Source organism: Ictidomys tridecemlineatus, chromosome 15 (genome assembly GCF_052094955.1).
Source record: "Ictidomys tridecemlineatus isolate mIctTri1 chromosome 15, mIctTri1.hap1, whole genome shotgun sequence".
Taxonomy (NCBI): domain Eukaryota; kingdom Metazoa; phylum Chordata; class Mammalia; order Rodentia; family Sciuridae; genus Ictidomys; species Ictidomys tridecemlineatus.
Window position 1 is genome coordinate 57,161,286 of NC_135491.1, and position 12,278 is coordinate 57,173,563.

At 63.4% G+C, this 12,278-nt stretch overlaps 1 protein-coding gene across 2 annotated transcripts in view; it reads left to right on the forward strand.

Annotated features, from left to right (window-relative positions):
* Positions 1–12,278, forward strand: part of Necab2 (N-terminal EF-hand calcium binding protein 2) — a 23,283-nt gene continuing 11,005 nt past the window's right edge. The window contains exons 1-5 of one of the 2 annotated variants that reach the window (XM_078032741.1): positions 1–233; positions 2,722–2,746; positions 7,176–7,284; positions 8,035–8,060; positions 8,151–8,248. In XM_078032741.1, the coding sequence (XP_077888867.1) occupies positions 30–233; positions 2,722–2,746; positions 7,176–7,284; positions 8,035–8,060; positions 8,151–8,248 (462 nt within the window). In that variant the 5' untranslated portion in view covers positions 1–29. Of the gene's footprint in view, positions 234–2,721; positions 2,747–2,783; positions 2,824–7,175; positions 7,285–8,034; positions 8,061–8,150; positions 8,249–12,278 lie in introns of those variants that run through there. The other variant, XM_040280001.2, reaches the window with a different exon arrangement.

The following is a 12,278-nucleotide window of genomic DNA, read 5'->3' on the forward strand; positions in this document are numbered from 1 at the left end:
GGGCTTCCGGGCGGCGGCGGCGCGGCGCGATGTGCGAGCGGGCGGCGCGCCTGTGCAGGGCCGGCGCGCACAGGCTGCTCCGGGAGCCGCCGCCGCAGGGCCGGGCGCTGGGCGGGCTGCTGCGCTGGGTGGGCGCCAGGATGGGCGAGCCCCGGGCGCCGCTGGTCCCCGACGCCCCCGCCGCGGACCCCGGCCCCGCCGCGCCGCGCGGGGGCACCGCCGTCATCCTGGACGTGAGTACGCGCGGGCCGGGACCCCCGCCCGGCGGAGCCCCACCTGGGACCCGAGCCCTTCCTCCCATGGGGCCCGGCGGCACCCGGGGCCCCTCCTCCCTGAGCAGGAGACCCCGGCCACCCGCCTCGGAGGCCGCGGCAGGACCCCCACCCCAGCTCTCTGCGTCCCGAGCCCCCAGCCCCTCTGCGCCCGGGGCGGTCTCCGCCTGGACCAGGTCGGCCCCACTTCTCTCTTGGCTTCCACTTCCCGGGATCCGGGCTGGACCCTTGAGCCCCTGCTCCCAGCCACCGCCCCCTGTTTCTGTTCTACCCAAACCCTCTCTATTTAAACCTGGGGGGGACAGGAGCCCCTGGCCCCCCACCCCCGCTTCTCTTCCCCGGATTCCTGCCCGGAGCGATACTTTTTTGAGACCCCCCACGCCCCTGGCTCTTGCCCTCTTCTTTGCTCTGGACCCTGAGTCTTCCCGTTCTGGGCCGCAGAGACCCTTGGGCCCTGCCCATCCACCCGGAAAGCCAAGTCCCCACTGTCTCCTGTCCGTGGACCCAGAACCATCGCCCCCCACCCGCAGCCCAGTGCTGGGACCCCTCGGCTCCCCACCCGCTCCACTCTGAGCCCCTCTGCCCTGCCGTTCCTTTCCCCACCACCCTCCCCACCAAGAGCTCCATCCTTCTCCCCCCTCCTAGCTCCCCACCCATCCTGACCACCCACAGAGCCCACCTCACTCTCCCATCTTGGGTGGGGGAGGCTTGGGGCAGCAGGCTCCCCCCACTAAAGCATGTGGCAGCAGGAGGAGGGGGATCAGGGAGGGTGCGGGTCCCAGTGGGGATCCTGTGCAGCTGGGGGTGCCTCTGCGTGTGTCACGGGTTTCTGTGATGGTTGTGGGTGTTTCTGTGTGAGTGTGTGCACGTATGTGTACCACGCATCGCATCCCTGCAAGTGGGGGGACCTGGGTTTCCTGTCTCCTCCTCCCTGATCCCATAGGTGGGTCTCACTGGAGGGCTGGAAGGGGGGCGTTCTGGGGCCTTGGGCGCACACACCCCCTTGTGCATGCTTGCACACACACACACACACACAGGGCACACAGCTGCACTGGCTGAGCATGAGTGAGCTCAAAGTCCCAGGCAGAGGCCGCAGCACAGCCTCCCCTGAGAGAAGCCCTGCCCGGCGGCCAGCCTCTGCCTCCTCTGCCTGGCCATGTGGGCTCGGCTTAGGTGTGCTCATCTGTGAAGCAGGGAAGGGGCTGGGGAGGTGCTCATGCCCACTCCAGAGGCAGCCTCACCGGATGTCCACTGTGCCGTGTCAGGACCTGCCCTAAGGATCTCTGCCCAGTCGGGAGCAGCCGTGTGGGTGCCCAGGCTGGGTCTCGGGGGCCCGGCTGGCGTGGGAGCTCAGCAGGGGAAGCGGGGAGGCAGAGTGCTGCCTCCGGCCGACTCCACGCTGGGCCTGGGAGGGCTGGGACGCCCCTGCCCTGTCACTTGTAGGGGTGCAGGGTGGTTAAGGGCATCTCTCCTTCGCTCCAGAGTGAGGACTGAGATAGATGGCCAGAGGGGGTGGCACCTCCCACGTAGGTGACTGGGCCCAGCCAGACCCCCTGGTATCTGGGAGAACACGGGAGGGGGGGGGCGGATTGCTAGTGTCACTGCCCTCCTTGGGGGTGGCTGAAATCAGCCAGTTCTGTTGGGTGGGGGTGCCCACACCCGGGAGCCCTTCTGACTTCATTGTGCTGGTGACCCAGCCCTTGGGGCCTGGGCAAAGTGCACGTTCTGACTCTCTACATGCTGACCAGCCCCAGGTGGGGCAGCTGCTGGCCCTGGAACCTCACTCTGTGGGTGGCCAGGTCACTGTGGAGGCTGACCCAGGTCTGCCCTGAGCAGCAGACCCTGGGCTCTGAGGTGCAGCCTGGGCTGAGGGCTCTCAGCCCTGGCCGACTTCACTGCCTTGCTCCTGGACACCCAGTGCCTGTCACCAGCTGACCTTGAGGCCGGTTGTCTGGAGAGGACTGCAGAGGGCCTGCCCCCATGTCCACAGCTGGTCATCCGAGCTCTTGGCCTCCTGCCCTCACCCACTCCCCTGTCCAGACAATGGGGTTGTCCTGCCCTTGGCTGGCCACACCTGGGGGACACCTCCTCCAGACCTCACCCAGCCTCCCTGGAGAGGCCCTAGGGTGTGGAAGGAGTGTGGCCCTGTGGGACCCTGCTGAGTGCCAGGCAGTGGGTGGGTGAGCCGTGGGGATGTGGCCGGGCCTACCTGCAGGGATGTGTGTGGGCGTGTGAGTGCAGGGCGTGTGGCTGCCACAGGCAGGCGGGGGCAGGCTGGAGGCGCAGAGGGAGGGGGTGGCCCTTCCAAGGCAGGGCTGGGAGCCTCCACCTGCAGGTCCTTCCCTGCCCCCGGGCCCTGCCCACGTCTCCTCCCTGGGCCAGAGCTTCTCCTGGGGGGGGCGCCTGGCCCCTACCAGCTCAGGGCCGACCCCCTCTCTCTTCTCTGCAGATTTTCCGACGTGCGGACAAAAATGGTGAGTTACCTCGCGGGCTGTCCGCTGAGTGAGGAGCAGGCTCTCTGTCCTGATGCTTCACGGGGACGGGATCAGGGGTAGGAGACGTGGACAACCTGGAACCTAAAGGCTCTCGAATCAAAGGCCGGGCCCTGGTGCTGCCCTGGGCCTGGGTTTCCCACCTGCGCAGCGGGCATCCCCGTAGCGTCTGCATACCCGGGTGCTGCGAGGGCCCCGGGCTGGGCCTGTGATTCGGAGGACCATTGATGTGCTTGTGCTTGCATAGACTGCCCAGGGCGGTGGACTGGCCTCAGAACTACCCTTTAAAGGAAGCCCTAGCCTTATTCCAAGTCCTTTCCAGCCTGGGCCCGTCCTCATAGCCGCCCAGTGCAGTGGGGGCAGCTGCCCTCTACTGTCAGCGCTTGATGACCCAGAGAGGTTAAGTGACTTGCCCCCGGGTTGCTCAGCAGCTGAAGGAAGTTGGAGCTGCGTCATGGACCCCCAGCCCTTGCCCCGTACCTCTCAGCACTTCAGCAGTGTGAGCCCCACGTTGCTGTGGCCCAGGAACTCGTGGCTCCTCCACTCCTGACTTTTGGGGAGACCCACCAGGAGGGAGGCAGGGGCCCTCAGCCTGCGCCTCACTAAGAGCACCACAGTCACCGTCGGGCTCAGAGCATCCCTGTGACCTCTCCCAGGATGCCCTGTCCCATCTGCTCCCAGGCTGTGACACCTACCCTGCCTGCTGCCCTGGGCTCTGGGAAGAGCCAGGCAGGAGCTGTGAGCAGCTGGGGTCGCCCACCCCAGGGGTCCTCCCCATGCAGCAGCCGCAGCCACGGCCTGGTCCCCAGCACCTCCTCCCTTGGGGTCACTGTCAACTGTGGGCTGGAGCGCAGGCACAGAGGACCTGGAGAGGTCTCCTGCCCAACCCCATCCCTGCGTGGGAGGCCAGCTCAGGGTGAAGGCCATTGGCAGTGACGCCAGGAGGGGAGGAGGGGGAGGACGTGGGAAGATTAAGTGGAGCCCAAGAAATGGCCGCTGCACTGGGCCTGCAGAGCCTCCGCCGGGAGCTGAAGGAGGCCGGCGTCCTGCTGCAGGGCTCTGGAGTGAGTCCCTGGGCGTGGGCCTGAGGCTGCCAGCCCGGCTCCTCCCGCAGGTGGGGATTTGGTTCTGTCCCCTGCCGCGGGGCTGCTTGCACACTCAGGGCCTCAGCTGAAGGGTGATTGCGGGGGAGGAAGCCTGCCTGCCCCGGGAGCCCGGCTGTGGGTCCACACTCCTGCCCGAGGAGTGAGAGCCTCCGACTGCTGTCCCCGGGTGCGTGGGATGTGCCCTCCGTGCCCTTCCACCCTGTGGGAGGCTGTTTCTGTCCCCTGTGCACAGCTGCAGGGACCTTCGTGTCACTCCTGCAGCCACTCCTCCTCCCGGGGTCTTGTGTGTTCCCACCACTGCCGTGTGGCCATGAGGGGTTGTCACCAGGGCAACGTGGTGTGAGATGCCAATTCCAGTGGGAGATTCCAGGCTCTGGGCCTGCAGGAGGTGAGGCTGGGCCCCTCCTCTGCCCCTCGCAGGGACAGTGCCTGGCCAGCCTCTGCAGCACCTCTGCCAGGGATTCATGTCCTGGCTTAGCCGCTGACAGCTGAGCAAGAATGTCACCAAACTCAGGGCCTCCGTTTCCCCATCTGAAAAAGGGGACCGTGACACCCACCCCGAGGGCTTACGGGCAGAGAGGAGCTCCAGGCTTGGCTCCTACGAAATTCATCGGCTGACAGGCACTGAGTCCCTTGGAGAAGGGCCACCTATGGGCGTGGCTTGACAGCAGGCGTTTGCTGGCCCCCTGGGCCCCCTGGAAGCTGACCCCCTGTGGGGTGCTGGCGGTCCCCAGACACCTGCAGTGTGTCAGGACTCCTTGGATGAACTGCTCCCCTTTCACGGGTGACAAAGCAAGGTGTGGGCAGCAGATGGTGTTCTTGAGGTGGGCAGGGTGCAGGTGGGGTTCTGACTCAATGCTGGAGGTTAAAAACAAGGCGTGGGGGCAGCCACAGCAGTAGGTGTTCGTGGCGCGGGCGCAGATGATCCAGATCACAAGCACCTAGGGAAGGACCCCGGGGTGCGTGGGGGGTGGGAGATGAGCGTGCAGTGTCCACCCGGGCTGCAGATCAGAGGGCATAGGCCTCGGAGACTACAGCGGCGAGGACCTGAGGGCTGGCCTGTCATGGGGGCACCCATGACAGAGTCCGGCTTGGCCAAGGTCCCCAGGAGACACCTGGAGTGGGGACCCTGACAGGCAGCCTGGGATATGAACCCAAAAGGTGGCACTTGAAGGCTGGCAGAGAGGTGAGGGCCAGCCACCCTGTCCCCGCAGGGCCAGGGACACCAGGCTCTTGAGGTTTGAAAGGCCACTGCCTCGGGCCAAGCTCGTGCTAATTAGTGAAGACACCTGAGAAGGCCCTGCTCAGCTTCTCTGGCGGAGATGGCAGTGCTGGCCGCGGGCTGGGCTAATTGGACCCGAAGCCTGGGGCGAGGGAGTTTTGCCTCATTAACTGATACAGGTTCCTTAGGCCCGTGGTGGTTGATGTTCAAGGTAAATGTCAGCTGAAAGCCTTTGTGGTGGGAACGGCCGGCTGCTGCCTGTCCTCCCTGGTGCAGAGAGGACCCAGGTGCTGGGACAAAGAGGAAGAGAGGGAGGCGGGTGCTGCAACCCGCTGTGCCTGGTGCCTGTCAGACCTGGCAGATAGCCGCAGCACGTCCAGGCCTGGCCTCAGCTTGTCCCCCCGCAGGACAGGACTGCTCACCGTCCCCCGCCAGAAGCAGTGGGGGCACTGTGCTGGCCCCTGCTGAGGGCTGGGTAGATGAGGGGTCTTGTCACAAGACCCGGCCTGGGTTGGCCTGAGGGTCTGGGCTCAAGCTCCAGCTGTAGGACCTGGGTTTGTCCCTGTAAAGTGGGGTGCCGGGCCTCGGGTGGAGAGCCTGCAGCAGTGGGGGCAGGGAAGGGGTGCTGGGGGAGGCTGCCCCCTGCCAGGACACCTGGACGGGTCCCAGAGCGCGAGAGCTGGCCGGAGGTCTCACAGTTGCCTTCGGGGTCTTGGTGTGTAGGGGCTTGTGTCTGAAAGGTTCAGATGCTTCCTTCCTCTGCGACACCATGTCCCCCTCTCCCAGCCCGGTGCCTCACGGCCCCCAGGGAAACGCGGGGAGCCGCCGTGGGCCTGAAGGTGCCCCGAGTGTGCTGTGGGCCTGGCAGGGCACCGGGTGCAGGCAGAAGCACGGGGCCTTTAAGCTTTAAGAATGATTTCCATTCTGCACCCAAGAGGGCCTGCCATATGCGACCGGGCAGGTCGTGCCCTGCACAAGGGGACGGAGGCCTCGGGTCCAGGTGGCACTCCACTCCAATCCTGGGCCTCGTCCCTCCGCAGGGGGAGGGGCGTCTCTGATCACACGCAGGTGCCGGGACTTGCAGGGGTCTTCCCCTTAAGCAGCTGACCTTGATTGCCGACTCACTAGGGGCTGCGTGGCCTTCTGCCCATGCTCTGCGGCTTTCCCATAAGGTGGGGCAGGTGTGGGGCCAGATGCCGAGCGCTCGGCAGGTCCGCAATGGAAGGAGCAGGGCGGACACGCAGGACTGGAGTCCCCCTTAGCTGCCTCCCTCAGTGGCCCAGGCTGACCTGATCCCACCAGACCTTCCCGGTGGGGCCAGCGGTGTCTCCGACAGATAAGTGCACACAGCCAGCGGAGGGGGATGGGGGAGGCGAGTGCAGGGCGGATGCATGGGACCCTCTTCTAGGGCCTCGCCACCCGCCACCCCAGACCACAGCTGTGCAGGCTCCTGTGGTGCTGGGCTCGGCCCTGCCCGGCACCTCCTTCCCTGGTGGTCTGGCGCCTTGAAAGATGTGTTCATGGCCAGAGAGAAAAGTAGTGCTGACCATGGACAGGCTCTCTGGCCGCCCTGCGGATGGGCCCAGTGGAGGGGCTGGGTCCTTCTTCAGAGTCAGGCCCGAGGGCCGGGGTCTGCCGGTCACCGTGGAGAGACCAGGTGGAAGCAGTAGGCGTTGGTCAGCCCACAGGCTCAGCTGCACCCTGACCTGTGGCGTGTTGCTGGGATGGGCGGAGATGGGACAGAGGCCATCCTGGAGGCGGACACTCGGTTCCTTGAGTGCATGCAGATGGCTGTTTTGCAGCGAGCCCCGGAGGGTTAGCTGTTGTAGCACTTGTTGGTTGGAGGGTCGTGGCTGGGTCTGGGCATCCCGGGGTGAGTCTGGGATTCTGTGAACCGGAGTTTGCTGATTAACTGGAACCGGCTGGCCGGGCCGGGGTGATCTGAAACGGAGCTTCTCTGCTGGGCTGGGACGGGCTCCAGGGTGGGCCGTCCAGGCTGGGCCTATCTGGATGGGGGGGTGCGCTGGGCCTTGCCAGCCTCATCTGTAGAGGCCAGCTGCTCTGCCGTCTCACCACCTTACAGATGACGGGAAGCTGTCCTTGGAGGAGTTCCAGCTCTTCTTCGCCGATGGCGTCCTCAACGAGAACGAGCTGGAGGACCTCTTCCACACCATCGACTCCGACAACACCAAGTGAGCCCCGGCCGGCCAGGGCGCACACAGCCGTGGGCAGCCGCTGTCCCTTCTTGTCCCGAAGCCAGCCTCGTTTCCCAGGCCCCTGCGAGGCAGGGCCCCCAAACCCCCAACCCTGCTCGTCCAAAAGTCCGATCCATGTGGCCTTCACTGCCCGGGCTGATGTGGGGAGGGGACAGGTCGATTCTGCATTGGCTACTGTCACAGAATCGGTCTTTTGTGAGCGTCTTGGCCAGGCAAGGACAGACCCTCAGCTCTGCCTGTACACGTGGACAGTGAGAACGGGCAGTGGCAGAGATGTCACCCATTTCTGACCCCGCCCTAAGCCAGAGCCTCGGGCTTTCTCCAGCCCCGGCCTGGACCATGGTGTCGGGCTGCTGGCCTCGACCTGGACCCCAATCCACTGCAGCTTGGCCCCCACCTCCCCCTGCAGCTAACTGAACCCCTCTCCCGCCTGCTCACCACCCGGGCTGCGCCTTGAGGAGGGCTGTCCCTGTCCTGCAGAGCCGGGACCCAGGGGCAGCAGTGCCTGGGCTGGGGCCACCCCCATCCCTGCTCTCCCCAGCCCCCGGCTGAGCCCCGCTCACTGCCCTCCATTCACTCTGTGGTCTGTGGGCCTCAAGATGAGGACAGGCGGGCAGACGGCCCTCACCGCTGCCCCCTCCCCTCTGGAGAACGGAGAGGGCGTGGCGCGTGGCCCACAGGGGAGGGCAAGGACGGGCTGCTGACTCTCTCTCCCCCTCTCCCCAGCCACGTGGACACCAAGGAGCTGTGTGGTAGGTGCCCGGATGGGATGCAGGGGGATGAAGGAGGGCGAGGCCGTGAGGGCAGAATCTGGCTTACCCCGCCTTTCCCTCCCCCACCAGATTATTTTGTGGACCACATGGGAGACTATGAGGATGTCTTGGCGTCCTTGGAGACGCTGAATCACTCTGTGCTCAAGGCCATGGGCTACACCAAGAAGGTCAGTTTTCCTGCTTGTGTGACCACAGGACTGGGCGGGGCTGGGCTGGGCTGGGCTCCTGGATAAACCGCGGAGTGAGCGGAGCAGCTTGGTGAACGCCCCTTATGCTTGTTTAGGGCATGAGGCCCCTTCCCACCTAATGGGGATGGGCAGCAGCTGGGACACCCACCCTTGGGCAGGTGCCACGCCTGACAGACCCGTGCCTTTCCTGCGGGACTGGAAGGGAGCCCCGGGTTCATGCCTCGGCAGCGACCCCAGAATCGGTGGTCTTATGGGAGAGGCAGGGAGCCCCCGCAGAGCTGGGAACTGGGCCGTGGAGGGGCTGTGTCCTGGAGAGAGGGCCTGCCCACAGTCCTGCTGCCTCGTGTCCACCTCGGAGGGTGGGGACAGGGCAGTGGAGCCAGGCGGCAGGCTGGGTGCCGCGAGCCTTCCCTGGGGCCTTCTCCCCAGCCCTGACGGTCACAGCACCCTCCACTGCCCTGGGCTTCCTTCTCCGCACCCACAGGGAAGAGCCGCGGAGCCTCCTGAGGACATGGGGAGGCTGGCGCGTGCTCAGGCCCCACCCTCCGCGTCTCCTTTGGTCTCGGGGGCCTCCGGGGTGGTCTTCACCTTCCATTTCATAGCTCTGGAAACGGGGTGCAGAAAGGGAACCCAGCGGGGTCACAGCCAAGCTTCAGGGAACGAGGAGGGGAAACTGAGTTGGGGCCTGCAAGACAGCGCACGGCAGGAGGGGAACCGGGGGGCTGTCAGCAGGGGTGGGGGCAGCCGCTTGGGCACACGAGTCCAGGCCCACCGAGAGGGAGCTGGAGAGGGCCCCGGGGGGACACCCGCAGGAGCCAGGGCTACGGCCCACCAGAGCTCAGGGAGGCCATGCTGGCGGAGGCTGGGGAGCTGAGCGGACGGCGTCCAGCAGACCTGGCTGAAGGGCCCGAGCCAGTCTCTTCCCTTCCTGAGCCTCACTTGCTCCCTCTGTGAAACGGGAGCCTCCGTCTCGCCATCCTGGGGAGGACTGTGGCAGCCGCTTAGCACAGGACCTGCACCGAGCAGGGCGACCGGCAGTTTTCATCATCAGGCCCCCGTCGTATGCCCAGCGTGGTGAGCTGCTGCCCGGTCACTGCCTGGGCACACATGCTCTCCTGGCCCACCGTGCCGCTGCTCGAGTCCTGCTGCTTTCCAGTGTATTTTAACACCGTCTTTGAGCGCCTTCTGTCCTGAAGCGCTGTGAGGGCCCAGGGATTCTGGGCCAGCTGCAGATGGCCCATGGAAGGCTGCCACACGCCCCTGGGTGCTGTGTAGCAGGGCCCCTCCGTGGCCCTCTCCTCCTCTGGGAGGGGGCCGCTCCCTGGCAGGGTGCGGTGGTGCTGCTGTTGGCCCTGGTTGGGCCCCCAGGCCCGGCTGCAGGCCCCCAGCCAGGAGGGGGTCCACCATCTCCTGTGCCGTGCAGGCCGGCCTGGCCACTGCCCCGGGAACTGGGCACCAGTGGCGGGTGGGGGCTGCTGTCTGTGGCCCGGGGTGGCTCCCAGGTCCTCGAGGTCCTCAAGGTGGTGACTGCCATTTCTTGATGCAGCCCTCGGGTGTGCTCTGTTCTCGTGTCCCCTGGCTGCAGCTGACCGCGGGCACCGGGCACCCCCTGGTCAGCAGCCCCACTCGCAGGTCCTGCTGCTGTACCCGTCACGCGGGAGTGTGGCGTTTCCTGGATTCCAAGGCGCTCCGCTGACGCCCCCCAGCTGCCTGGCTGTGCTGGATTTCCAGTGGCCGCTCTAGGATTTTTCCACTAATCATGGTATTAATGCCAGCTCTTATTTTAGAATCCGCTCCAGCCTGTTGGAGAGAGGCGTCGCCCGCCTCTATTAGATGCTGTCCTAGGAGGGTGGCGAGTTCTCTCGACGCCACTGTGGAGTTTTGTGTTTTTAACCACCAGATGATCTTGCTCAGCTCTGGATGCTGGGTTCTATTTTTAGACTCGTATTGAACAGTCTGTGGCTCCCTGTGATAAAGCCTCACGGGGACTTCGTCCTGTGGCCGCTAGCCCAGTCCTCAGCACTGGCCCGTGTCACTCAATCTCCTCCAGGAGCCGAGGTGGGTGTGGCTCCAGGGGCCCCGGCAGGGGCTTCTGGGCGGCCTCTGTGCGTGAGTCGGCTCCCCAAACCCGGGTCGGTCTGTGCGCTGGGCCAAGGTGTTGCCAGAGGAGGGCGCGTTCTAGCAGGTACTTTAAGGCAAGCCCTGTTTTCCTTAGATTTTTTTTTTTAACTCTTTATGTTCATTTCAGTATATTTTTAAACAAAACTGCCCTGGATGTGTTTGGTTTTATCATCGATTACACGTGGCATGGTCTTCGGACTATTTTTTTAAAAATCTGAAACACCGTTTGACACACAACAGATTCCTTTAACAGAGTAAGAACAATCAAACATCTAATGTTACCGCTCAGATCTTATTTTAAATTGACACCATTTTCTACATCTTAAAATCTTATATACTGAGGGCTGGGGTTGTGGCTCAGCAGCAGAGCGCTCGCCTAGCAGTGCGAGGCCCTGGGTTTGATCCTCAGCGCCACATAAAATTAAGTAAAATAAAGGTATTGGGGTTTGATGACAACTAAAAAAATTTACATATATATGTAAAATTTTGTATATATGACAGGCCTGATTGAACTAGTCGTTTCTAACAAACAGCCCATTACTTTTATTTACGTTTCAAGATACGTTTTCTCATTGACGTGTCGCTGTTACAAGCTCCTTCCCCATTCCTGGGGTTTGCGGTCGTGGCTGTTTGGTCCCCCCACACACACGCCCCGTGTGAAACGGAAGGCTCAGGTGTTTTTGGTAACTCGGTTTGACCTTTGAGTGCTGTGTTGGGCCACCATGGGTTTGACGTGCCTTCTTTCGGTCTCACTGTTCTCGGAAGAGTCTGCTGTTCTCATTCACTTTTCCTTTCATTGTTGTAACGAGATCGAGTGGACCATTCTGGGACGTGCGGAGGTTCTGAAGTGAATTTGCGGACGGTGCCAAATGGAGCGCTGTCAGTTAACGCTCTGCCAGGCAGGACCCACCAGCGTGCCCGTGAGTGCTGCGTCGTTCCAAGTTCTCTGCATCTGGCGGGGTGTTAAAAGCAGCTCCAAGACGGGATCACTTCTAGGTGGTCCCAAAAAGTGGACTAGACAAGACACACGGGGATCTTTTATCCGTTTCAGAGACTTGCAGTCGCTCCCTGGTGAGGCCCTGCGCCTCCCTGACCACCGTGGGCCGACTTCTCCTCCCTGTGGGGCGTGGAGGGCTCATTCCTCCCCGAGCTGCTGTCTCGTCACCTTTGTATCCAAACGTTTTCCCTTCTTCGTCTCGGCCAGGAGGTTTGGTGCGTGCAGACTTTCGTGATATTTTTATTGTGCAGTGGTGGGTATTCAGCATGACATCGAGGCATGGTGATCGGCCGCCATGTCACACAGCTGTGACACCTGTGGCAGTTCCTGCTGCCCGCCGTGGAGATCTAACTGTGGCGCCTCCTGGCCTCACGGTGTCCCTCCTCACCTGCGTGGCACTTTCTCACTGAGGCGCTAGCTCTGCGGTGACATTGATCCAGTGCTCTGTGCAGCTCTTTAGAGCCCCTTGTGCTCTGGGGACGGTGCGCCCTGGCAGGTCACCGGGGCATGGGCCGCCTGTCCCCCGGCTGCTGCTGTGGTCTCCTGTTCTCCCGGTTCTTTAACCCTTCCTCATCCCTCCTACGTTCTTCCTCTTGATGGTCTGCTGCTTGTTGGTCAGGACTGAGAAGTTAAAAATCTTCATTGTCGTTTTACTAGTGACGTTCTTAAAGCCCTGGTCACCCTTAGTCGCATTTTTATACTAATACAAAATGCTTTCGGTTCCTTTTGGGAATGAAGGAATCTCTGGGATTCGGGCTGTTTTTTAATGGTCCACTGACTTGATGCAGGGTCACTGGAGTCCGACTGTCCGGTTCACTTAGGGACCCGTAACCTGAAGGCTTGGGCTGCGTGGTCGCAGGTCCTGTGGGCACCGCTTCCCTGGGCCGAGCT